The 24292-nt window shown below is 45.9% G+C and overlaps 2 protein-coding genes across 4 annotated transcripts; one reads left to right on the top strand and one right to left on the bottom strand.

Annotated features, from left to right (window-relative positions):
• Positions 1 to 1029: 1029 nt before the first annotated feature.
• On the top strand, positions 1030 to 19823 carry bmp2k (BMP2 inducible kinase). Of its 3 annotated transcripts, XM_061279053.1 has the most exons (17): positions 1741 to 1882; positions 1945 to 2130; positions 5503 to 5621; positions 5898 to 6003; positions 6069 to 6211; positions 7142 to 7263; positions 7536 to 7617; positions 9063 to 9195; positions 9477 to 9580; positions 9650 to 9729; positions 9942 to 10093; positions 10721 to 10905; positions 10983 to 11111; positions 12293 to 12498; positions 12645 to 12799; positions 13034 to 13141; positions 16267 to 19823. In XM_061279053.1, exons 3-17 carry the CDS (start codon positions 5565 to 5567, stop codon positions 17550 to 17552), a joined length of 3048 nt encoding a protein of 1015 aa, XP_061135037.1. In that variant the 5' UTR covers positions 1741 to 1882; positions 1945 to 2130; positions 5503 to 5564; the 3' UTR covers positions 17553 to 19823. The 3 variants fall into 3 exon arrangements, with proteins under 3 accessions (XP_061135035.1, XP_061135036.1, XP_061135037.1); XM_061279051.1 differs by lacking the exon at positions 1945 to 2130 and having other exon boundaries at positions 1030 to 1882; XM_061279052.1 differs by lacking the exon at positions 1945 to 2130 and having other exon boundaries at positions 1030 to 1882; positions 12299 to 12498.
• Positions 19824 to 19848: 25 nt separating this feature from the next.
• Positions 19849 to 23295, bottom strand: paqr3a (progestin and adipoQ receptor family member IIIa). The gene is made up of 7 exons (XM_061279237.1): positions 23113 to 23295; positions 22385 to 22598; positions 21988 to 22150; positions 21718 to 21873; positions 21226 to 21423; positions 21048 to 21138; positions 19849 to 20967 (listed from the first exon to the last, which is right to left on the bottom strand). The coding sequence occupies exons 1-7, from the start codon at positions 23171 to 23173 to the stop codon at positions 20813 to 20815; spliced, it is 1038 nt and encodes a 345-aa protein (XP_061135221.1). The 5' UTR covers positions 23174 to 23295; the 3' UTR covers positions 19849 to 20812.
• Between the last annotated feature and the right edge of the window lie 997 nt (positions 23296 to 24292).

The following is a 24292-nucleotide window of genomic DNA, read 5'->3' on the forward strand; positions in this document are numbered from 1 at the left end:
ATACTATAAATATCATCAGCACACAATATAGTATCAAAGAACGTTCTTTTTGACAGCCTCTGTGGTTGCCAATAAACAGTCCTTGAGTGTCAGATGACGACGGATCCTTAATGCAGTGGACTTGAGCCACAGACAGATGGCGACATTTTGCTTCTTTAAACATACTGACACATTTCCGACGCTCACCTGCTCTCGACTTTTTAACTTGCAGCAAAACGGGAACACTTGTAAGAAACACAAAGAACACATCGATCCATGCCCTTCTTGGTGCTTATTTTGGGCTTGATCTAGTTTCAAGGTAGAAGATTTCAAGCAACATATCTAGCTAAAGTTCGTCCTGCGTCAGTGGCGTTCCAGGAGCTTGCAATACGCGACGCTATGCGGTGACGTCATCGCTAGAAATTAAATGTCTCATAGCTACAAAACCGTATCCCATCGCCCACTCCATGTTGGAGCTGCCTCCCATTTTTGTGCAGGATGCAGGATGGAAATGTGTGCACACTTGAAGGGTGACTAAAGTCATGTGACCTGGCTACGCCCGGCCTCTCTTATGTAATGTCACACATGTGCTTCCCTCGTCATCTCTGACCTCCTTTTTGTTCATCTGGAACTCCCCCCCCCCTCCCTCAAGTTTGACAGTAAAGAATGCTGGAAAATAGAAGTATGAGGCAAAATAACGTGGCGTGGCATGAAGAGTGAAAAAGTTTGAATGTAGATTTTACATTTGCATAACAGGGAGATTTAGTCTAGGAAAATTGTTTAATTAAAAACAAATCTAACTGTCACAATCACATCTTATTTCTTGCGATATTAACTCACTCCCGCCCGCAATAAATATTCATGTTGGAGTCATATAATACATTAGCACAATTGGGTGAAATGACAATTTATTTTATCGTTTTTTTTGTTTTTCGTTTTTGTTTTTTTTCTGCGGCCGGTCATTCATTGCTGACTTACTAGCCAACTGGGGAGAGGAGGCGTGGCCACCTCAAGTTCGGTTGTCCCCCATTGGCCAGCCCCGCCAGCCGCCCAGTCGCAGTGCATTACTGTGGCCCGCGTCCACCACTCCGCTATTCGAGTGGACGACTCCTCTCCGCGTACTCCTGACGACTTGAGCCGCCACGAACAAGCGAAAATGGCAGCGGGGAACAAGCGACGAGCTGCCGACGAGCCCGCCCCACGCCACCTGCGCCTTGCTTGAGGCTCCGCCGGCTGGGAGGATATTCCTGTTGAACGACGCCTGTTAGCTTGCCTGCCTGAAGGCTGGCTGGTTGGCTCACTAGCTGGTGGCTAGCGCGCCTCATCTCGGCGTGGAAAGCCCCGCGACGCTGCCGCCACCGTTTCGGAGGACGACTCGGCTGCCTGTAAAACAGCCACTGGAGCCTTCAACCCCTTGATGCGGATACATTTCTGTAATTTCCTTCGTTTTCTCGCAGTTTTTCAAAAATATTTTTTAAGCAGCGCCCAGGCGAGTTAGCCGCTAGTGTTGCCCAAGCTAAGCAGTCTACACAGCCTGTCTGCCTATTGGTCTGTGCACGCTGTCACCCGCACGACTTGACTGAGCGTGTCTGAGTCGGGCAGCGGTTCCCTACCCGATGCCGAGAGCCAGAAGAGGCTCCGTGGCTGAGGAGAGAAGGCTGGAGAGAAGTAAATAGGACTGCACCCCGAACCACCACCTTTTTTTGAGAGTTCAAGTGAGCACCGTTTTTGGCAGGCCTCACTAAAGAGAAACTTAAGATGAAGAAGTTTTCCAGAATGCCAAAGTCTGAGAGCGGAGGCCCTGGGGGAGCGTCCGGTTCTGGCTCCGGGCTCAACAGCTACTTCGGGAAAGTGTTCGCCGTCGGCCGGTATCAAGTCACCGTGGAGGAGCTGGTAGCCGAGGGTAAGTTGGCTAGACACGCCCGTCTCCCAAAAACACACGTCAACTTTTTTTTTCAACTTTAGGAAACTTGCAGCAGCTATAGTGTCTACTAAGGACCCCCCCCCCCCCCCCCATGATAACAACGCCCAAGCCCCTTATGTCAACAGCCACTTTGTCAAGCTTCGCTGGAACTACAAGCAGCTTGCTGCAATTGACACACTTTTGAACCATTAAAAGCGCCACACACACAAACACACACACACAGTGAGGTAGGATGCGTGACTTGCACAAAATAATTATCACTGTGTTAGAAGATAGTTGTCATTTGTTTGAGTCAAGTTGTGATATTTTGGGAAGATAAGTTATGATTTGGCGTTTAGAAATTTAAAATAAAGTTCTGATATATTTAAGATAAGTTGTCATTTCCGAAGATTAAAATCGTTCTTTTAAAAACAACAACTTTAAAGGGAATGTAAGAATTTTTTTTTCCCCACAGAAATTTCAACTTTACTAAAGATAAAAGCTGTAAATGAATGATGCACGTTGCAATGATTTTGATGAGCGTAAAGTATGGCCTGGATCGTCGCGTTTTAACCGGAGGGTAAAGGAGAATAGTTTGCGTTACCAAAAAAAAGTCAATTCAATTTCAAAAACACGACCGTTTCTGGAAATAAAAAATTAAGATGAGAAGAACAAAAACGGTATATTTTCAAGACTAAAATGATTCAGTTCATTTAGCCTCCCCGTCATGTTTTTGTCCCAATGTAACCTTGTCAACCTGCTAAACCTGTTCCCGCTCGCTTCCCGGCCCTGAGTCATGCCATGCGGCCACGTGACCCGACAGGTTTGACCAGCGGGCCCGCTGATGTATGTGCTCCCGCATCTCGGATGCCTGCTGTAATTCCCCCTAGCAACAGCGTCACAACTGCAAATGACAAGATTTCCGTTGGTTTGGTAGCCTAACAGGAAGCGAGTCAAAAAAAGAAGTCATGCTGCGTTTCCGTCATGTGACGCGTGGAGTGGCAGGTGGAAGTGGCAGCCTGTCGCAAGCGGCTTCCCTTTTCCCAGCCCTTTTTGGGCTTGATGTGGCCAGTTGAGCCCAAAAAGTGCTCATTTCGACAGTCTGTTTTGGAGGAGTGTCAAGTTACAGAATGCAAGAACTATCGCAAAAAGAAACAAAGGGCGTCTGCCCTGGCAACCCAACGGCGGGCTTGTGTTTTTGTGTTAGCATTAGCATCGGGGCTAAGGTTACTGGTGTCATCTGAAATTGACTTGATCACCGAAAGTTTTTTGGTCCCAAGACATAGCCTCTTAGTAGTTTGTTGTTGGAGCCCCTCAACGTTACTAGACTATTTATGTGAAAGTTGCATTTTCATGCATTTATGTCCAAGGAGTTGCGATTCTTCCAAGTAATTTTGCTCGAGTAAAGTTGTGGCATGGCCTGTATTGATGAGCAATTTTTCTCATAAGAAGTTTTGATTCCGTGGGGATTGTCATCTGTTAACTGGATTCAATTCAAACCTTTGAAAGAAAAAAAAAGTACCTTTTTGTGTTAGGAAATGTTGTTTGCTCAAGAAAAAGGTTGACTCGAGCAAAGTGGCCCTATTTTCCTGAGCATCGTTCTCCCTCGTCTCCGACACGCCGAAGAGTGCAGCTGCTCTTGTTGCTTGCACTCAGAGCTCATGTGATGTTTTGAGGCATTGAGAGCTTGAATGAAAATCACAAGGTTGCCACCGAGCGTTGACCTTCGACTGCTCGCCGTCTGGTCGTTGGATACCCGTTTGGCCGTTAAATGTTCATTTCAGAAGTGATTTGATTTGCCAAAAGTTGCTCTTGTTGTAATACTAAAATTGCAAAACAGTGAGAAAATATGATAAAAAAAACGTAATCAATAAAAACACATTTTATGAAGGTGTTGCATTGTGAGAAATTTTGCAAGAAACTTGGCAGTTTACATTTTGCAACTGCTTATTTTACAGTAATTGTAAAAACAAAAGTCTGCTTGCTTCGTGTGTCTAAATAAAAACTACTTAAGTCCTTTTGACACAATTAGCTGCGGAATTGGTTGTGTGTCTTGCGCGTATATGCTGATGTTCCAAAAAGCGATGACCATACTGTACGCCTGCTGAATGCTCACATTGTGCTTCTTTTGTCAAGGAATGCCAGCGTGGAAAAAAACAAACAAAAACGCAGCCTGTGTTCCCGTGACGGGCATCATCGCCGCTTTTTGTGCTCACTCATTGAGTACGAACCAGTCGGAGCTAGATGCCGATGCTAACAATCGGTGCCAACAGTTGGTTCACGAACTCAAGACGTACGGACACTTCTGAAATATGAGAATGTTTTTTTTTTTTTTGGCTTAAAAAATATGAACACTTTTTTTTTTAGTTGGCCTAAAAAATGTCTACTTATTTGTCCCTGTCGCTATGACAACAACACGGCGTCAAGGTTTACGGTAAAACGTCTGCTTTGAGGTCGCTGTTACCATTTGTTGAATGTGTCGGCTGCCTGTGAAAAATAGATGTTCTCCTGAGACCCCCCCCCCGTCACACACACGCCTCGTGTCTATTTTTAGACGGCCGTGATTTTTTGCTGCTGTCAGTGCGCTGAGACTTGCTTGTCAAGGTCCGAACGCAATGTCAACGGGCTTTCAGCCACCTTTGCAGACTGGGCCCACTTTGTCAAGCGCCAGGTCCCCCATTTAACTGGACTCTCAAAGGGGCGACATCACAACCAAAATGCTCAAGCTCACCTCGCGCCTCAACTTTTTCATCCACGGCCGCTTTTTGTGTGCAGATTATCCCGTATCATAGCAAATCTCTTGAGCATTTGCTAAATGTCGTTGATCCTAAAGTTGGCTGCGCTAATTGCCGACCAAAAGGTTGCTAATCCGTTTTTGAGGTGAGGTGGCATGTAACCCGGCGGCTTGGGAACCTTGGGCATCTTTCCGCTGAGTTTTGTGACTTCCATAGTGTGAGCTCGTGCGACTCCTCTAAACGGGGTCATTTTTACTGGTCCACTTCCTCTACCAGTCTCCAGTGCAATGTCCCTGGCCTCCTGATTGGCAGTGTGTATTTGGCAGCGGCTTGTACGACTCGCGGCTGATGTTTGCTAATCAAGTCACCATGACGAGGAAGGGGAATGAATCTGTTCTTTGTTTTTGTCCTTGGCGTCAGCGTGCATGCGGCGGCGGTCTCTCTGCGTCCAGGGTTCGGCCGGGGTTTTGAGAGGTACCTCCTTTGTCTCAAACGTCGGAATGCGTGAGGCCCCCCTCCCTGCCCTCCAGTTTTGTGGCCGGCGTGGACTTTGCGCAATGACAAAGACCTGGCGGCGGCAATTTTGAGTGATCCTGGAACAAGTGGCCTCACACAAACCGCCTCGGGCTGGAAACGAGTCGTTTGTTGTGATGGCATCCACCTGGAATTCGGACTTCACGGGCTTCTCACTTGCATGATTCGCATATCTACCGTTGCTTTAATTTTACGATCCACTTGATTTCAATGGTTTTGAACTCTATAATTTGGACGATTGAAATCTTCCGATCGGATGACTGTAATGGACGAGCATGTGACGAACGTTTGGGAACCGAAGCACGGAGCTCACCTGTCCAACACGCTTTGTTTGATTGTGTGTGTGCGCAGGAGGCTTCTCTGTGGTTTTCCTGGCCCGCACGCACAGCGGCATCCGCTGCGCCCTTAAGCGCATGTACGTCAACAACGTGCCCGACCTCAACGTCCACAAGCGGGAGATTACCATCATGGTGAGCGCCATGCACCACGTTCACACTTTTGACGTCAGGTCAAATGGTCCTACGACAAACATTTTAGAATCTCGTTCTGGTCGTCAGTCAACGGAAAACCTTCTACAAATTAAGCACCCCACCAACTTGTTACAGTGGCCTAAGTATTTTTTTACCCGCTACAATACATTGGTTGGGAACTGAGATCTTGTCTCCACTGACGGACGGCCATTTTGTCCAAAAGAATTGCTCACGCAAGCTTTTTAGTTGTCGCTATTGTCAATATGCACCGCGCAGAAGGAGCTGTCAGGCCACAAGAACATTGTGGGCTACCTGGACTCGGCCGTCAACACCGTATCGGACAGCGTGTGGGAGGTCCTCATCCTCATGGAGTACTGCAAAGGTATGTACGCACGTCCTGTCCGCAAAATGGCGCCAAGGCTCAAGTGTGTCGTCGTTGCGTTTTAGCGGGCCAGGTAGTGAAGCAGATGAACCAGCGTCTGAACGTGGGCTTCAGCGAGGCCGAGGTGCTGCGCATCTTCTGCGACACGTGCGAGGCGGTGGCGCGGCTGCACCAATGCAAGACGCCCATCATCCACAGGGACCTCAAGGTAAGGCGCCATCTTGATTCAACCGCGCAGAGTGAGAGCCAGCAGGCGTGTCTATGTTCGACTTCGATCCTATTTGAAGGATGGACACTCTGACAATTTACACACTCAAAGAAAAAACACACTTCTTGTACTATTTACTGCCAACCCCCAAAAATCTAAATGTCTTTATTGCGTGCTGCTGTTTTGGCTAGCAACAGCAAACTAATTCCCCAAAATGGAACTCAAAGCAGTAGGCGGAAGTGTGTGCACTGCTTCCAGACGGAGATGAATTGAATTTTGAAATGTGCTTGGTCAGCACAAGCACTTTGTGGATTATTCCGGCGCCCTTCCCGCTTCCTTTGCCAGCTCGTCTTCTTATTTCCTTCCTCCGGTGCAGAAACCCCCAAGCAGCCTCCCGCACGCTCCTCCTTCTCATCTCAGTGGCACAGCTTTCAGTCCTTCAGCTGGTCGATTTGAAAATGAGACATTTTTTCAATTTGATCATGCGTGGCTTGTCGGTGCCGCGTGATGATTTGCAATAAAATTTGAAACTCAATAATTTGGGGGAGGAGAAGTGAAGTGTGAAATTCGGTAGGCGTGTCCTTCATGAAAGCTGCACAAAAAAGGTCTCCAGAAACCATGCCTGAAAAGAGACACAAGAACTTTACGAGTGGTTTTGGTTTTTGGAGCTTTTTCCAAGGCTTCAAAAATGCTCCAAGAGCTTGAGAAAATTCAGCCCTCGCTTTGTAAGGAGCCATTTAAAAGGCGAGTCAATGCCCAAGAGAGTCTGAAGAAGTCGTACCCAAAAACGCGCAGTCTGCCATTTTGGTGTGAAGCGGCGGCCATTTTAGATTTAGCCAAGTCCTTCTAGAATGTGGGCGGCATAGTGTGTTCATAAGGAGACGCTTAGCATAAGAATGCCTCCTCCAGACCATGTAACCTCCTCGGCAGGTGGAGAACATCCTGCTCAACGATCAGGGCAGCTACGTGCTGTGTGACTTTGGCAGCGCCACCCACAAAGCTCTGCAGCCGCTCAAAGATGGCGTGACCGCCGTGGAGGACGAGATACGCAAGTGAGTGACGTGCTCTGTCTCGCTTCCGCTTGAGGAACGACTTCAAACGTCTTATTCCAGTTTTGGTTTTCATTTTCATTTCATCCGCACTTACTCAGACCAAAAATAAGCAGTTTTGCTCACCGTAGCAAACGTGGAACCGAACCGTAACCTTTTTTATTCCGCAGTTACAGCCATGGCATGTTTCAAAGTCACGTTTACGTCCGGAAAATTAGTAAGCTGCGTTGTCCTCAAAATGTCACTCAGTGCCGCGTCCTTTTAACCGCCAACAGGTACACGACATTGTCGTACCGGGCGCCGGAGATGATTAACTTGTATGCGGGAAAAGCCATCACCACCAAGGCTGACATATGGGTACGTCTACGTGTGTGTGTCTCGCCCTCTCTCTTTCTCTCTCGCCCTCTCTCTCTCTCTCTTGCTATCTCGTTCTCTCGCTCTCTGTCTCTCACCCTGTCTCTCTTTCTCTCGCCCTCTCTCTCGCTCCCCCCCCCCCTCTGTCCCTCTTGGTCTCAGGTCTGGTTTGTCTCGCTTGTCCTTCTTGCCGTTTACTCCGCTCCAACAGGTTCCTCCTCTTCCTCCTCCCTGCGGCCTCGCCCAACTCTTGTTTACCTTTGTGTCCCTCCCTCGTAAAAATTACACGACAACCCTGTCAGACATCCCTTTTGTGATAATGAGGCCCAAGTGCGGACTTTGTTTTGAAGCTGAAAGTTGCGTTTGGAGCGCGGCCAGAGTAACAAGTGAGAGCACCTTGACTTTGCAGTTTGATTTGTTCCGTGACCAAGCTGGCAAGCCACTTCACTGCCATGTCCAATAATTCATTAAAAGGCTTTTAATCTGTCGCACTCCCCCCCCCCCCCCCAAAAAAAAAATTGGCACTGTATATTTGTCAACATGATGTGTGTAACAGGAAAATAGCAGTCTGTTTTATAAAACGTAAAAATAGATTGAATTAGCTCCATAATACCGAATTACCCTATGTAGGTATTTTTCAAACGTGTGCCTTTTAAGGGGTGTGGCCTCGCGAGTGATGTCAGTTGTGTTCTGCTTCGTTAGCTTGGATGAGACAAGAGTTGGGCAACAAACACGGCTTCCTCCCTCTAGCACCGCCATACTTCCTGTCAGCCCACCCCCAGCACGCTCACTTCCATGTTTGGAGCTTGTCTCCACACACAAACACACACACACGTTTGTCAGCTGCACAACACGACGAGCGCTCAGAGGCACCAGAAGCCCTAAAGGCAACTGAAGGATTCCAAAGTGTGTTTTCTCTAAACTGCAGTGTTAGCACATTTCACTGCATCATTCATAAGCAGCCTGCAGACTTGTTTGTTTGGACGGCCATATTGCTCAGGGCGTAAAAGTCACTGCCTGGCACGTTAGCTGAATAACTAATAGATGAGTGGCTCCAATTGTGCCTGGAATTGTGTTCACAGCCCCTGGAGCCGGCTACTTGCCATGAGCAACAAACGTTTGGGAGGCGTGTCTATCATGAGGAAATCCTTAAAGAAAATAGTCTCTAAGGCATGACAGAAAAATAGCATTTTGAGTTTTAGGGTCATTTCCAAGAGTCCTTTAAAGTCTCACATAGGTTTGCCCCAAAGCCCCACCTGATGTTCTAACATAAAATTAGGAACTCATCCTGAGTACTGCACGTGCAATAAATAGATAAATAAATAAGTCTGACATTTTGTTTTGAAGCAAGTTTCTTAGGACCAATGTGTGTGTTTCCAAGGAGCTCTGGCCCAAATGTGTTCATATCAAAAGCAGACTTTCTAACCGTCCAATGTTTGTTTCTGCAGGCACTGGGATGCTTGTTGTACAAGCTGTGTTTCTTCACGCTTCCGTTCGGGGAGAGTCAAGTCGCCATATGCGACGGAACCTTCATCGTACCCGACAACTCCAAGTTCTCCCTCAAGTTGCACTGCTTAATCCGTAAGTCTTTTTCTGTGTATTCACATTTGCCTATTGAGCTGAATATGGGCTGACACGGTTTTCACAAACTAATCTATGCACTCAGCCTTATTTGGGATGAGTGAATTATCGGTCTGTCCACAAGTCAAGCCTGTTAAAAGCAGTCACGACTTTGTCTGCTTGCTTGTTTTCCACTCGTCTCCCTTCCCCTTATTGGAGTGGAGCAATGGCTCCGGCTAGTGGCCGAAAGCAGAAACATACCCCACTGTCCTCAGTGTAATTACAAGAACGCGTTCCTGCAGGATATATGCTCGAACCAGACCACGAGGAGAGACCAGACATCTACCAAGTGTCCTACTTTGCCTTTAAATTTGCCGGAAAGGACTGTCCCGTGCCAAATATCTTTGTGAGTACAGGACAGACGGTGTGTTTTATTTCCAGTTCTTACCCATTGAGAGAATGACTGTCTTTCTAGAATTCTCCCATCCCCTCGTCATTACCGGAGCCTCTCACGGCCAGCGAGGCGGCCGCCAAGAAGAGCATGACAAAAGCAAGGTACTGAACGGGAAATATACGCGTTTGGAAAAATACTAAATAATTAGGGACAGATGGATCGATATTGGACAAAATAGACTAAATTATTACAAAAGCATCATTAAGCCTACCCAAAGTGGTTGTAGAGTCCTAATTTGGGCCCCATTAAAACTTTTAACGTCTTTAGCCATTTAAAATCACCGCTGATATTTTTCTAATTTGCTGTCATTCAGAATACGAGACTCGGTTGGCCCGACGGAGACCTCCATTGCTCCCCGACAGAGGCCAAAGGCGGCCAACAGTAACGTCCTGCCCCTCGCCACAGTCACGCCTGTCAAGGTGACCGGGGCCCCGCCTGCTGCGCCTGTCAGTAATGGGCAGAAAGGTGCGTCCCAAACAAGCAAAACAGTGCAAGAAGAGAAGGCAAACTAGCCCCTCCTGCTGGTCTTAAGGGTACATTACACTGTTTACGCCCATCCGTTGTTGAAGAGCCGTAAAACTAATAAATATTGTGTGGAAAATACAGAAATACTGTAAATATCAGACAAAAACAACTATTAATAGAAGTAGTTAATATTGTTTAAAAAAAAGACAATTACTGGGCGAGGGCTGTCCATCAATTTTGTAAAAATATGCACAAACAATGAGAAATTAAAAAGAAATAAAAATAGTGACAGTAATAAACTTGAGGTGTAAAATACGCAGAATAAATTGAGTTATTTGGAAAAGCACAAATAGTAGGTGATTCAAAAGCATTATGAATTAAATTAATTAAAAATTGAAAAAAGGCAAAAAATATTTTGGACTTTTACAACAAATGAGTCAAACATAATTTGAAATATTAGCAAAAAGTAAATGTAATTAAAATAAATAAATAAATATATGTATGTATTAAAAAAATATACCAAGACTAAAAAATAGAAGAATATTGGGGGGGGGGGGGGGTACTGTAAAAAGTAACAGTCAAAGAAATAATGTAAAAAGACAGCACCGGTGTGATTTGTGTTGGCAGCGCCCACTCCTGGTTCAGGACAGCCTTGCGCGCAGCCACAGCAGCAGCCTGGCAGTCAGCAGCACAGAGTGCTGCAGCAGCTGCAGCCGGGCGACCTGCGCCTGCAGCAGCTTCGCCAACAACACCAACACCAACAAGCGCTGCAGCAGCAACACATCAACGCGCAGCAACTCCAGTACCTCCAGGTAACCTCGCCGCTCCCGTCACTGCGGTGAGTTTCAGTTCTTATATTGAAACGACAACCCCTCCCTCGCCCCCCAAGTACCAACAGGCCGTGCAGCAATCCATCCAGCAGCAGCAGCAGCAGCAAATGATGATGCAGCTGCAGCAGCAGCAGTCCACGTATCAGCAGAGAGTTGCTCACGCGTCTCAGGCCCAGTACGCCGCCATGGTGAGTTGGCTGTTCGTCCATTTACGCATAGTTTAGGGAAACTTGGCGAATATGATGTGGCCGTAAGCCATCACAAATCCAAAAATGTGCTTTCACACAGTCATCTTGCAGTTTATATCATTTGTAATGAAAAATATATATAACAGACAGATATAGAAGAAAACCAAAAAAATATCACCACAAGAATGTACGACATGAGCGAGTCGCATAGCGACACGAATCACGCCACGCCGTCTCCGTCCTCCCGCGCCCGTCAAGTGCGGCGCCGCCAGCAGACGCTCAGACTTAACTGTTGACTGGCGGCAATTTTTCGTTGCGTTTCCCGCCAACGTTCGCCATCTGTTTCGGGCGGGTGGCAAGCTGCCGCCGCGAGGCGGCCAAAGCGAAGGGATTGAACAGAGGGTGGAAAGCCTGCGTGGGTTCTCCCACCCTCGGCATGCCGCCAAGTTCGCACGACGTGCAGTTTATAACCCCCAAACGCCGGCGATGTGATTTTCTTTCGCATCGTCCAGACTGGCTAAAATACAACACTGAAAAATAATCAGCAGGGAAACACGGTAATGTAGGAATCCATTAAAGGAATAGTACAGAAATATTTTAACAAAGATGTTGAAAAAATAATTTTGAATTCAAAATTGGAATAATTATTTGACAAGTATTTCAGAGAAAATACTAAAAAAAAAAACATGACTAAATTATCTAAACTTGTTCGTTAAGGACAGCGACTCTAATATCGCCACCAGTTTTCAACTAAAATCAAATATAGAGACGTAACAAAAATATACCTGTAATGCTATTCGTTTTACTATTAAATAGGAAAAAAATAACAATTCAGTAAAATGTAATGAGAAATAGTTGAGGGGCGAAATCAGACGTAAATAACAAACACCAAAAACCACATGCAGATGTGACAATACAACGCAAAAATATGACCTTTCAAATACAAGTGAAAAAAGGCAAAAATAATCTAAAACAAATCCAAATGGAAAAGAAAATAGCCCAGGTGACTTTGTTTGACTTTGGCCGCCTCGTCACTTACCTCCCCTGCCACCCCCCTTACCCTAGCTTCCCTAATCCAGAACTGCTCTCTAACAGCATTACGCCATCTTGTCGCTCTTCGCCATGTGCCACCAAATCATTGCCACCATCCACTTTTCTCTTTTCCCAAACCCATTCACCAGCTGCAGGAGTACCAACAGGCTTTTGCTCATCATCATCATCATCATCATCAACAACAACAACATCAACATCATCATCTCCCCACCTACATGTCCTCCCCACTGGAGTTCCAGTTGCCTCTGGGCTCCTACAATGCCACCACACCCACTTCCGCGACAGCCCACATGGGGGCGCCCTCGCCTGCAGAACCAGCCTACAACAATCCCAGGTAACCTTCTACGATTATTATTTAAAAGTTGGGAAAGGAGTGTCAAAATATTCGGTATGACAGCCAAGAGGCAGTATTGAGGGGGGGAAAAAAAGAATTAAAGTAAGTAAATGATCTTTGTTGCCCACTTGGTCTCCCCCGTGTAGAACGCCTGTGCTGGCCTCGGACGGCATCACCCCTCCCCCCCTGAGTGCCAGCCACCCTCCCGACATGTCTCGCTGGAACCCGTTTGGCGAGGACAACTTCTCCAAACTGACCGAGGAGGAGCTGATCGACCGCGAGTTTGACATGCTCCGAGCAAGCAAGTGACTCTTTCTTCGCTCACTCCGAAATTGCAAAGCGCACTTGTCACATCAAACAACAGAGGCGGTGAACAGAAGTCATTCTTTTAGTATTATGAGGTATTTGTGTCATTGTGCTATTCAAATGAACGAGAGAGAGAGAGACAGACGACGGCATTATGCAAACTGGTGTCAGTGAATGGACCTCAAAAGTTGACAAACGGCACGTACCAACGTTCATTTTCCCCGTGCAGACAACCCTGCGGAGAGAAGAGCCAGCACGGAGGCTGAGCGACTCCCATCCGCCGAGCCCCTCCCGACCGAGGACCTGTTTGGCTCCGTGCCCTTTGTGGCCAGCGCAGGCAAGTCTTAAGGAGTATCAGCCGCAAGGACCCCCACACCTCTGTCCCCAAACCTGCTGGCCCTCTCGGAGCCAGAACGTCCGCCTCCCCTACCATCCACGGGAGAGTCTTGGGTTCTACATTAACTCTGTTCGTTCGTCTTCCTGCTACGTTGGCTCACGTGCGCCTCATTTGGGGAGTGTAGAGAAGCGCTTCATATCATTTTTTAAAAATATTTTTTTTTTTTACTCAAACTATTTTCATTGGTTATTTTCACCGCAACTGCTTTCATTGTAATCAATCAGCCTTATAGGTCAGCAGCATGAGATGATCTTTCATCGAAAAAACAGAACAAAGCCACCAAAGAATGTAGCCAGGACTATTCAAGCTAAAGAGGCATCAGGCCCGCATGGCCGTCCTCGTTCACCTTTTGTCGGCCTTAACATTATTTGTGAAGTGAAATATCACCGTCCAATGTGAAATGTTACATTCAAGCACGTTAGTCGGTGCGAAAGGTCGCAGTCAAAATTTGGAGATGCCCTGTTGGTTGGCAACAAAATGTAATCCATTTTTGAAAAAAGCATTTTGTAGATTTGTCTCGCCACAAGTGTCAATCATCTTAAGCTGTTGGGTATGCCAGGCTCGCTATAGTAATTAGCAAAATTCGCATAGCTCGCATTACGCATATACAAGCACGCTAATGTCATGGAAGTTAGTCGTCGCAGCTAAAAACGTCGTACATGTGCACGTCATCCGGTACAGCTTGACGTGAAGTAATCAGCAAACGGAACCGCCGTCGCGAACGACAAACTCCTCCAGCGAGCTTCAGGTTAACGCGTGACTTGAAAGGCCGCCGCCGCTGAGCAATAATAGCTCGTGTGCCTCTTCCTGCTCTCAAAGTGAACGGCAACTTTTCCTCTTTTTTTCGTTTGTAACAGACGATTACCGTCTCTTGCGCCATCACATCACCCTGGTACCGCGATGCTAAATGTTAAATGTGCTTGTTGTTTTTGTGCCAACCATATGTGTGGCAAGGCTAATACGTTGTCGAAGAAAGTAACTGTCCTCCCAGGAAATGTTTGGGAGAACCCTCGTATTGTACGGTTGGGAGCTTTTTGTCTCGATTTAGTTGAGTGCTCATTTACATGAAGTCGTACACTATGTATGAGTATGACCAAAGATTTGCATGACAAAACCAAATGCAAATTTCAAACAAGATAGGAGGGAAAAGTTCATTGGCCTCAATGCATTCCTAAAAAAGGTTGTGGAGTTTTAATTTAAAAAACTGGGACATGCTCCGTTGCTCAGGAGTGAAAGTTGCATCTTGGTGCATTTTTTTTGAATGTTTTTTTTTCTTTTTTTTTGCAATGAAGTGCCTTTGCTGCATCATTTTATTCAGTGGACCAACCACGCCAATGACAAAACGGATGTGTTTTTCGCTCTAATATTCCAACTGGCTGATGGCACATGAATGGAAGACATTATTTTTTTTTTGTACTTGTCCACTTTTGTCCATACAAGCCTAAAAGGGCTCCGGTTTGCCAGCGCAGTGCTCGCCACCATTGCTAATCCCCCCCTCCCCCCCCCCTTACGTTTTACCCTCAAAGGTAAGTAAACCTTTTTTTTTAATTTTCCGTTTACATTGTTTTTTTTTACTACCATTCGCTCCTCCTTGCATGCGTCCGGCAGCCACGCTCAGAAACATCTTGTTCACGTGTACTGGTGGAAGATTCTAGAAGAAAACAACCCAATAGATGAACCCACTTGTCGCTGTTTACATTTGTGCGTCTCATATTCCCCCCCCCCCCTTTTGTCTCAGGGTTTTTTGCTTTTGCCCCTTTTTTACAAGCTAAAGCTACATGTTTCTGAAAACATACTGCAGCTGGTACGTGGCCTGTAGAAGACTCCATCTTTGTTTGGTTGTAAAAGAAATTATGTTTCCTACTGTGAGTGTGGCTGTATTTCTTACAGAATGTTACTGAGAAATAAAATGCATTGAAAAACAAGACAAACAATCAAGAAAATTTGAATTATTATTTTTTTTTTAAATGTTCCACCACTACACATTGAAACAAGCAAGATGTTCCTGACGTACTAGCTTGGCTGTCGTTCTACTGTCACGGTTAAACGTTTTTGCTAATCCCTGAAATCAAAAGCCACGGCCGACATTAAAAATAAGTAACGCAATAAGTGACACAAAGTTCTCCCCAACCGGAAACATCCCAAACTCTTTTGTGAGAATTGGTCTCGTAGTTTTTTTCACTATCCCGCTAATAAATAAAAAAGCAGAAAGCCAAGCCGTACTGCTTGTGCATTTCCGCCATGATTTTGACAAATCTTGTGCGTGTGCTACCTGGCTTCAACGTTTTGGTGAGTTCTGTCATGTAGTTTTGCAGGCTCCGTTTTAAGCCAATCGGCCATGTACTTGCGTAGTTCAGCCAAACAAGTGGCAATCAAAACAAACCAAAATCTCAGCCTAAAAATCCCATCAAGGCAGAACAATCTTGAAATCTTATGGATTTATTTTTAAATCAAATCTTGCTGACAAAATGACCAAAACAAAGAAGAAATGCAGACCTCCGTCTGAACGACCGTCGACGGTCATGGCAAAAAAAAATTCCAATTGATGCTTCAATGAATTGTGGAAATGGGTCGCACGTGCACTTTTTTGCCATATCACACCAACAACCAAGCGGTGGCCACATTGACACTTTTTGGACCTGATGGAGGTAAGATATTTTTTCTGTAGCTTCAGCTACAAGAATGCGAAATTGCACATTTTAGTTTTAATGTCAAGGTATTGTCAGTGACATGCAAGCTTTTCTTCATTTTAGTAAAGCGCAACGTAAATATGTAGTCTACTTTGAATGCAGACATTTTGTGGCGCACTCCAAAAATGACATTGCGATTCGTAACAAATGGCATCTTTTTGCCGTTCATCTGCCATTGTACAATGTTGGCTCCCGGCCCCAAAATAGTTTGACTAATGTGCTGATTTTAACGGGTAGGCTAAGTGTAAGAATCGACTCCTGGTGAAGAACTACTCACTAACTCGTCTTCATGCTTCGAAATGTTGCAATTTTCTCTCCCCCCAAAAAAAGGGGGATTCCTCTTCTCCGACTTGAACGTTTGTATTGTTCCGGCAGGTTCCAATGTAGCAGCAGGCGATCCGTTGAAACCCGAAGTCGTCGTTTCCATTCCAGCTTCTCTCGACGATCGGTCGCCAGTTCCGACAGCCAAGGAGCACAAGTCCATCAGGAGGGCCGACTATTCGGACAGCGATTTTGAGTCTGACCCTCCTTCGCCAAAAAGCAGTGAGGAGGAGGAAGAGCTGGTGGAGCCTGAGGAGTACGAAGGCACGATCAGCGAACATGGCGACGACACTGAGCCGGAGAATCAGGGCCAGCGGCCCCTCTTGATGGAGTCCGAAGAAGACGGCGAGGACGATGACAAGTGTAGCTTGGACTCTGACGACAAGGCGAAGAATCTCTCACAGAAGGAAGATGCTACCAAGCGAGGGAATCGAGGCCAGTCTGGTCCAGTTCCGATGGACCCTCGGGACTCCCTGGCCTCGGTGGACGTCTTTGGTGCCGTTCCCTTCCTTGGTGGGGACTCAGTGGTGGGAGATATCTTTGCCAAGGCGCCTTTCCGGCAAGCCAGCCTCGAACAGCCACCGGCTGACGATTTCGACGTCTTCACCAAAGCGCCGTTCAGCCGGAATCTCTCCAAGAACGCCAGTGGCCAGACTCCGCCCGTTTCCCCCGAGGGCGTGGACGTCTTCGGCTTCAGCCCCTTCCAACCGGGCGTCCCATTTCCTACCACATCCAGGAGCGCCGAGGACATTTTTCTACCATCCGCAGAGGACTCGCCGCGGCAACAGAGGTTGAAACAGCGCAGCCTCCAGAAGCTGTCGTCGCGCCAAAGGAAAACCAAGCAGGATGCTACCGGGACGGGCGGTGGAAAGCGGCACCACGGCACCCCCACAGGTGGAAGGAAAAGTGGAAAACCTGCCAAAGCCACATTCCGTACCCCAGAGCGGGTCCGTAGGCACAAGAAAGTGGGCCGGCGGGACTCACAGAGTAGTAACGAGTTCCCAAGCGATTCTAAAGAGAACATCAGCGTGGATGTGACCATTGCAGAAGGGAAGGACAACAGTGCCCAACTCCAAAAGGATGAGATTCTGGACCCCTTTGGAGCTAAACCCTTCCACCCTCAGGACGGAGGGCGGAACGGAGGCGCCTACCCGGGGGGCCTCCCTGAAAGCAAGAGTGACCTGGGCACATCCTGGGCACTGGCTCTTCACGGGGATCGTAGCACCACCGACGATTTTGGGGCAGTGCCTTTCACGGAAGTGGTGGTCTCTGCTGGGCCTCAGCAGCAGTCGCTGGAACTGGACCCGTTTGGCGCTGCACCGTTTCCATCCAAGCAGTGACTCCCACATCTCGCACATGTTCCATTACGACAGGTCGTTGTCACATAGCCCCTAAGATTGTCCAGTCGTGGAGCAAGCGTCTGACTTCCGAAGACCACTCAAATCCTGTGAAACGGCCTTGGAAGCCACATAGCTGTTTTAACGCCAGAGAAACGTTAGCGACCCAACAAACTCTGATTTTTAATGTGTGACCACTTGCAAATTGTATTTTTTCTTTTTCTTTTATAAAAGTGCCACCACGACAGTGCTCTATTGGGGGAAAGTAAAACCATAGACAGGATGTCTTTGGGCTGACGTCCTTTGCTGTGCACGAGGAACATTGGCAAGCCGACAAACTGTGATTTCTAATGAAATCTTTTTAGGCTCGGTATCTCGAGCCTAACAAGCCGATAAACTAACTTGGAAGATGCCACCACTCGTGGCCCATAGGTTTTTATTTAGCAAGCGGTACCCCGACACTCTGACTGGAGCATGCTTGGGTGGCTCTTTAAAACCACAGAGTGATGATTTAAGGATTTAGGTTAACGACAACCGTTTGCTCGTATACCTCCTGTCGAGATTATTCGGAACCCTTTGGGTCCATGTCCAGGCTGGGGTGATCCAGTCACCCCCAGTGCAAAGTCCTGGGTGGTGTGGTGCACCTGTTAAGAAACCCAACAAATGTGATTTTGTAATATACTGGACGTAGCGACCAGGCTGTACAGGCAAGCCCACTTTACACGGAACCAAGATTGTGTTGGATCCCTTTGCGAGGCCCACATGGTGCCAGACAGGCACTGCCAGTAGGAAGTTTTGGTGCACTGTCCTTTGCTACATTTGAGAAACAAGTAACTCCTACTGTGATATCTAATGCACAACTGTTCCAATTCCCATCATTTTTGTTGTATAAGCAGGACTCCACAATGCCAAATCCCGAGTTACTCTCTAAAACCAATGGCCGAGGTCTTTAGGGCCAAGATTTTTTTTGTAATATTCAAGAACCATTAGCAACCTTCCAGTTGTGATTTCAAATGTGCCACTCTTCCGCTGGTATTGCGCTGAGCGACCAGTCTGTTTTTATTTAGGATGTAGCACCGAAACATGCTGACCAGAGGATGTAAGACTGCCAAGATTATTTTGGGTTCCCCTGGGGGAAGGTATCCAGGACTCTCTGAGATCAATGTGGACCTGGAGACCACCAGGGAGCACTCCCAGGCGCTGCCTTTGGGAAATCCAAATGTTCTGGGTCCCACCAGTGGGGTGTCTTCACTAGAAATGTAAAACCAAGGGTGGACTTTGGGGTTCTTGCCCCCACTGAAGCAATAGCAAGATTGCCAAGACCACTTTCTTTGGATCAAATTATTTTGGGTCTTGTTTTTCCTTGTCTGCCTGAATCTAAGACAGACATGTGAAACGTCACCACTGAAAAGTCCCAGTCTGCGCTTCACGAGGAACTATAAGACCAAGACAGAGTGCTTCCAAGAACCGGTTTTGCAAGGCAGCTAACTTCCAGCTTCTAATCCCTCGTATAGTTCCCTTCATGTTCAGACTTGTGGTAGACGTCTTCCAAAGCGGCTTTCACCAATAAGTGACCCACTCGCACGCAAGTCTTCCTAAGGGCGGGCTGGGGCACCCAACACTGCCGACACCTCTTAAATCCTGTGGAGGGACTCTGGGGTTTGCATATCGTTTTAGCTGTTTTTATGCTGCAGAAGCGACCTTCTCCAAACTGTGATTTCTTATGTGCGACTGTTCCGCTCACGTACGCTCTTTGTATGACAGTGGTACCTTGACTTTGTGTTGTGAGCCAAAATTGGACTATTAAAGGTACCGTAATGTCCTCGCACGTGAGCAAGAAGAGACTCTGTTTATTTGAGCAAATTGCAAACAACAAAACTTGTAATGCAAGGTACCACTGTACGTATTTCGCACCGCAAAGCCTTACTAGCATTTCTATATGGGAGAGCCTTTGCTTGCACAGTACCTCGGGAAAAGTTGAACCACTTTTTGTTTTGTTCTTGAGGCCTCCCCCCTTCTTTTCTATGCATGTCACCATGGACCAGAAGGGATCGGGTTTTTTTTTCCTCACGTTGGCTCTGGGAACTGTGGTGATTGTTTTTGTGTGCGTGTATTTAATTTGGAACGTTTCTGCAACCACTCTCTCCCAAGTGCTCTATTTTGATTGTAAGACACAATCCAATATTTGCAGGCTAATGTTTTTTTTTTCTCTTTCAAATTATGTATGGAAAATGCTTGAGTTCAAATATATTATTTGAGAAATTTGACAGAATATTTTTGCTCATCACAACACAGCTCATTCTTTACCTCACACTTTTTATTTGGAGTTACACAAGAATAATTTAATACAAAAGAAGTTTATCTACATGAAATAAGTCTTTGTTTCTTTAAACATGTACTCATGCTTACAAAAAAACAAGCAGATACTGATGCAAAGGGATCACTTCATACACAAAGAGGGGAACATTGCACACGACCCGAGTGGAACTAGAGACAATAACTATGATAGACTAGTCAATCTAGCATTGTCCAGATTCATAATAGTCTAGTCGAGGACATCATGGGATAGTCAAGTCGTACTATAAGGTTTAGTGTATTCATAGACTAGCATAGACTGGCCCCGTCTGTCGGGCAGGGTAGGAAAGTTGTATATGATTGTCAATTGTAGTCTAGTGGGATAACAGCCTAGTTTTGGACCGAGAACAATATTCTCTCAATTTCAAACAACATACTTTACTTGGGGATACAGTAGGCTGGTCAGGTTGTGACAGGACTGGATAGTCTATTCCAGGGGTTTTCAATTGGCTTTCACCATTATTACCAAGAAGCAACTTGGGGACCACTGCTTTGGTAAAACTATTTTATTTTGCACCTAAGGAAGATGGACCTATACAGGCTGTATTCCCAGTGTTAGTGGCTGGCTACTTTGCTACATTGCTCAGTTCTTTTGTTTGCTAACAAAATTAGCTTTTATCTTGTCAGTGGCATACAATCAGCAGCAACATTTTGTGATGGTATTTTGGAGTTAATGTCACCATTGACCGCAAAAGAAATTTGCGGCGTTCTACGTCATGTAGTGGCCGTTGTCTCCTGGCCTATACCGGCGCGCTCTTCAGCAACAGTGGACTATAGACCAGTCTAAGGTTGGAATAGTTTTCTTGTATTCTGTTTGAGTCTATAGTAATGTAGGAGCGTAGCATGGCATTTCAGTCTAATCTTACTGTGACTATAAAAGCGTGTCGTGTCATTGTTTTCCATGTAGGCTAGGAGTGTGCGTTGGTCCCAACGAGGAGGGCGGGGCATGTATGTCTATGTCTGTAGGCCATGATGTAACAAGACGACTGGTGCCACCAGTAGAACATGAGCAGAAGCAGCACGTGCCACAGCTGGTGGCTGGAGCCCACAAGGTTCAGCTGGCCTGAAGAGACACGGTAGACACAATTTAGCCCAAAAGCTCATTTTTTTACCACACTCGCCATTCCCGCTGTGATGGCTGACCTGGGAAGTATCGTTCAGGCACTTTGGAGATGTAGAAGAGCAGCGCCAACACCGCCATCAAATACATGACCAGCACGCGCGGAATGAAAGACTGAGGAAATCCAGCAACAACAGCATTAAAATGGAAAAAAAAAAAACAGAGCGAAAATAGGAATGACAGCAACAAGCGCTCGCTCACTTGCACGAGGTCCGTGGAGAAGCCACCGGCATCGTAGACAAAGTGCAGGACGGGCACCAGGCCGCTTGACGCCAGTGCGCAGAAGGCCAACCGGCGAGGCCGGCGCCACTGCTTGCTTAGGAAGTTGGGGTGGATGTGCGCCAAGAACACAGCCAGGATCATTGCCAGCACTGTAACCAGGTACACCTGACGCCAGTACTAACACAGAACAAAAAAAGCAAGGGCTTGGCTTTTGGTGCTAAAGAACGGAAAATAAATTGCGTTTTTGTAAAAACAAATATATATATCTCAAAGTTGCAGAATTAGAAAAAAAAACGGAAGAAATCATTTTATATCATAATATAAATACATTCATATAATCCTATTCTAAAAGCAAGAAATATGAGAATCTCATATCACTGACCAAAAAGAAAAACAACAAAAGAAAATTGCAGTATCGTCTCTGTCACTAATCCACTTTTATTTCTTGGTGAACATTGGTAGCGTGCTCACGTTATTGCAGTAGAATGCATAGAAGACGGCGGGCACGTAGCAGCCCAGGATGCCCACCGACACGCCGGCATAGTCCAGCGCCATCCAGCGCCGGCCCGTCTTCTCCGAGCGGTGGCAGCGGAACACGTGGTAGCCCGCTGAGCACAGCAGACACAGCTGGAGACACAGCGGTCACAGCTTAGCTTTTGACAGCCTCTTTTATAAGCATTACAACAATGAAGTGATCACAGGTTGTTTTTTTGTTTTTTTTAAGGCAAGGGAAAGGTGAACCTGGAAGCAGAAGAGTCCCACGGAGTAGATGACGTAGTCCTCGCGCGAGACCCCTAGCTGGGGCAGGACTTGTGCCATGTGGTACACGGCCAGGAAGAAGAAGAAGAGGAAGCCCAGCAGGTGAGTCCAGATGTTCACGGTCTCATTGGACAGGATGAACAGGCTGGCAAACACACATACAGCACTCATGTACAAAATAAATGTTTTGTCTCAGTGCCAAGGAACCCAACATCTAGTAACTTAGATTCTAGTTACACAAATAGCTCAGATTGACCCTGAAAACGAATCAGATGTCTAACTATTTGACTGATGAGCTGAGTGATGGATTATCAGTTCAACTATTTACCAATCTCTCTGACCTACCATCGCCCAAGCATTTCCCCGACCTGCCACTCACCTCTTGATGCAGAGCCTGGAGGGCAGGTAGGCCCTGTATCCATCCGTGATGTACGGGTTCTCGCGCAGGTAGCCCGGGATCTGCTCGTAGGTATACAGGCGGATCCCGCGGGGTACCAACACTGGCCAGTACTGGTAGCCCCCCAGCTCGATGTAGTGGGTGGTCTGAGCGCTTTTCTGAGGCATGACGGCGGTGGGGGGCACTTTCTTCGGAGCTAAGGCACAAAACAAAAGAGGTCGGCAAAATAAGTTATTGAATCTCAACAGCATTACTTTTAGCAAATGTGCCGTCAGAATTTTAATTTGAATGGATCTATTTCCACTTTTACCAGCGTCATTTACTTGTGATAGGCAAGTTCATGTATTTCTATATAGGTACACAGCGTAAGTACTTTTGGCACCTCTATCTAACAATGATCAGATCTAACGGAGTTGGAACCAAAAAAGGACATTTCAATTTAACAACTGCTGACTATGCAGTTGCTAAAAGCGCAACAACAATGGTTGTCATTCAACAGATATGTGCTCTTCCTTTGCGAACGACGCAGTGCCGCATTCTCAATTTATCTGGAAACTTTAATTAGAATATTCCCCATCGTAACAGAGTACGTAAAGAAACGCAAGAGGTTCCAATTGAGTTTGAAGACGACTGAGTCTTAGTTAGGGATTTTACAACAAGCTAGCTAATTTGTCGACTTGTTCTGCCGACAAAAATGGGGATTAACTCACCTTTCAACTTGGCATAAGTACACTTTGTTCCATTTGGGGTCTTATAAAACCCACTGTACATTTAAAACTAAAATAAATGAACCGTAACTTAAAATACTGTGCTACGACGTTGAAGTTGAAGCTCCATCGTCTCCAAATCAGGACTGACGTCATCGCTAAGAGGACCCATCTCGCCGCAATGGTGTTGGCTCGTGAGTGACCGATTCGTTCAAAAGAACGAATCTTTTCAGTAAACGATAGTGAACGAAAAACATCCCATAGTGATTCGTTATTTTTCAGTTCATATGACTTCGACCAGTAGATGTCAGTAATGCGCATTGAAGCTGGTGCCACCCCGCCGTAAAACAAAACGAAGAAGAAAGTGACGTAACTTCCCGTTCACGAACGAGTCGTGAATTGCATTTCCCGTTCACTGGATCTGTGAGTGAACAAGTCAGTGATTTCCATTTCCAGTTCATCGCGAGAAAATGTACTTGTATTATTATTGTTTTAATAAACGTTTATGTTAAAACTTGTCTGGTCTTTTATTCCTTGTTTTTATATTCGCCAATTAAAACATAAAATAAAAGTGTGTGACGATTCGTTGAACGATTCTTTTGAGTGAACTGATTCTAAAGATTCAGTTCACTTAAAAGAACTGGAATGCACATCACTACTCCTCAACACTGGGGCGTCCGAAGAGGGCCTGAGTAAAATTACGTCAATGAATCCCTTAATCTTTGTTATTCCTCCCTTTTGTTTTTACATTTGAGTGCGCAAACGTGAATAGGGGAAAAGAAAAGAAGCAAAACACAGACGCGCTCTTCTTTTTTTTTTTAGTAATTAGTTTAATTATAACCTTAAGAATATGAAAATTACGTTCTTTAGTAACGGTGGATTTGAACATGCAACATAATTAAATAAAATAATGATAGAAGAGAAACGTTTTTGATAATATGATGATGATAATACCCTCCATCTGAAAAAAGCGTTCAATAATCCTCGACCAAAATACACATACAGCACTTTTCTTGTTGAAATCCAATAAGTTTCTTTTTTTTATATGTTCTATAATATTAATTTTATTCCTGTGAATAAAAAAAATAAAAATGCTATTCTGAGGTAAAGTAGTAATTTAAAGAATAAAAGTACTTTCCCTTTCATTTTTCCCTCATAGCTGATTTGGTAATTAAATAGCTGT

This window comes from Syngnathus typhle, linkage group LG5 (genome assembly GCF_033458585.1).
Source record: "Syngnathus typhle isolate RoL2023-S1 ecotype Sweden linkage group LG5, RoL_Styp_1.0, whole genome shotgun sequence".
Taxonomy (NCBI): Eukaryota; Metazoa; Chordata; class Actinopteri; order Syngnathiformes; family Syngnathidae; genus Syngnathus; species Syngnathus typhle.

Excerpts from the sequence above, each read along its gene's own strand:
- bmp2k (XM_061279051.1), top strand. The coding sequence starts at position 1,738 with ATGAAGAAGTTTTCCAGAATGCCAAAGTCTGAGAGCGGAGGCCCTGGG. Across the intron at positions 6,004-6,068 it reads CCTCATGGAGTACTGCAAAG|CGGGCCAGGTAGTGAAGCAG; the intron begins GTATGTACGCAC and ends GTTGCGTTTTAG. Across the intron at positions 9,581-9,649 it reads GTCCCGTGCCAAATATCTTT|AATTCTCCCATCCCCTCGTC; the intron begins GTGAGTACAGGA and ends CTGTCTTTCTAG.
- paqr3a (XM_061279237.1), bottom strand. The coding sequence starts at position 23,173 with ATGTACAGTGGGTTTTATAAGACCCCAAATGGAACAAAGTGTACTTAT. Across the intron at positions 22,599-23,112 it reads TACTTATGCCAAGTTGAAAG|CTCCGAAGAAAGTGCCCCCC; the intron begins GTGAGTTAATCC and ends TTTGTGCCTTAG. Across the intron at positions 22,151-22,384 it reads TCCAGGCTCTGCATCAAGAG|CCTGTTCATCCTGTCCAATG; the intron begins GTGAGTGGCAGG and ends TGTGTTTGCCAG.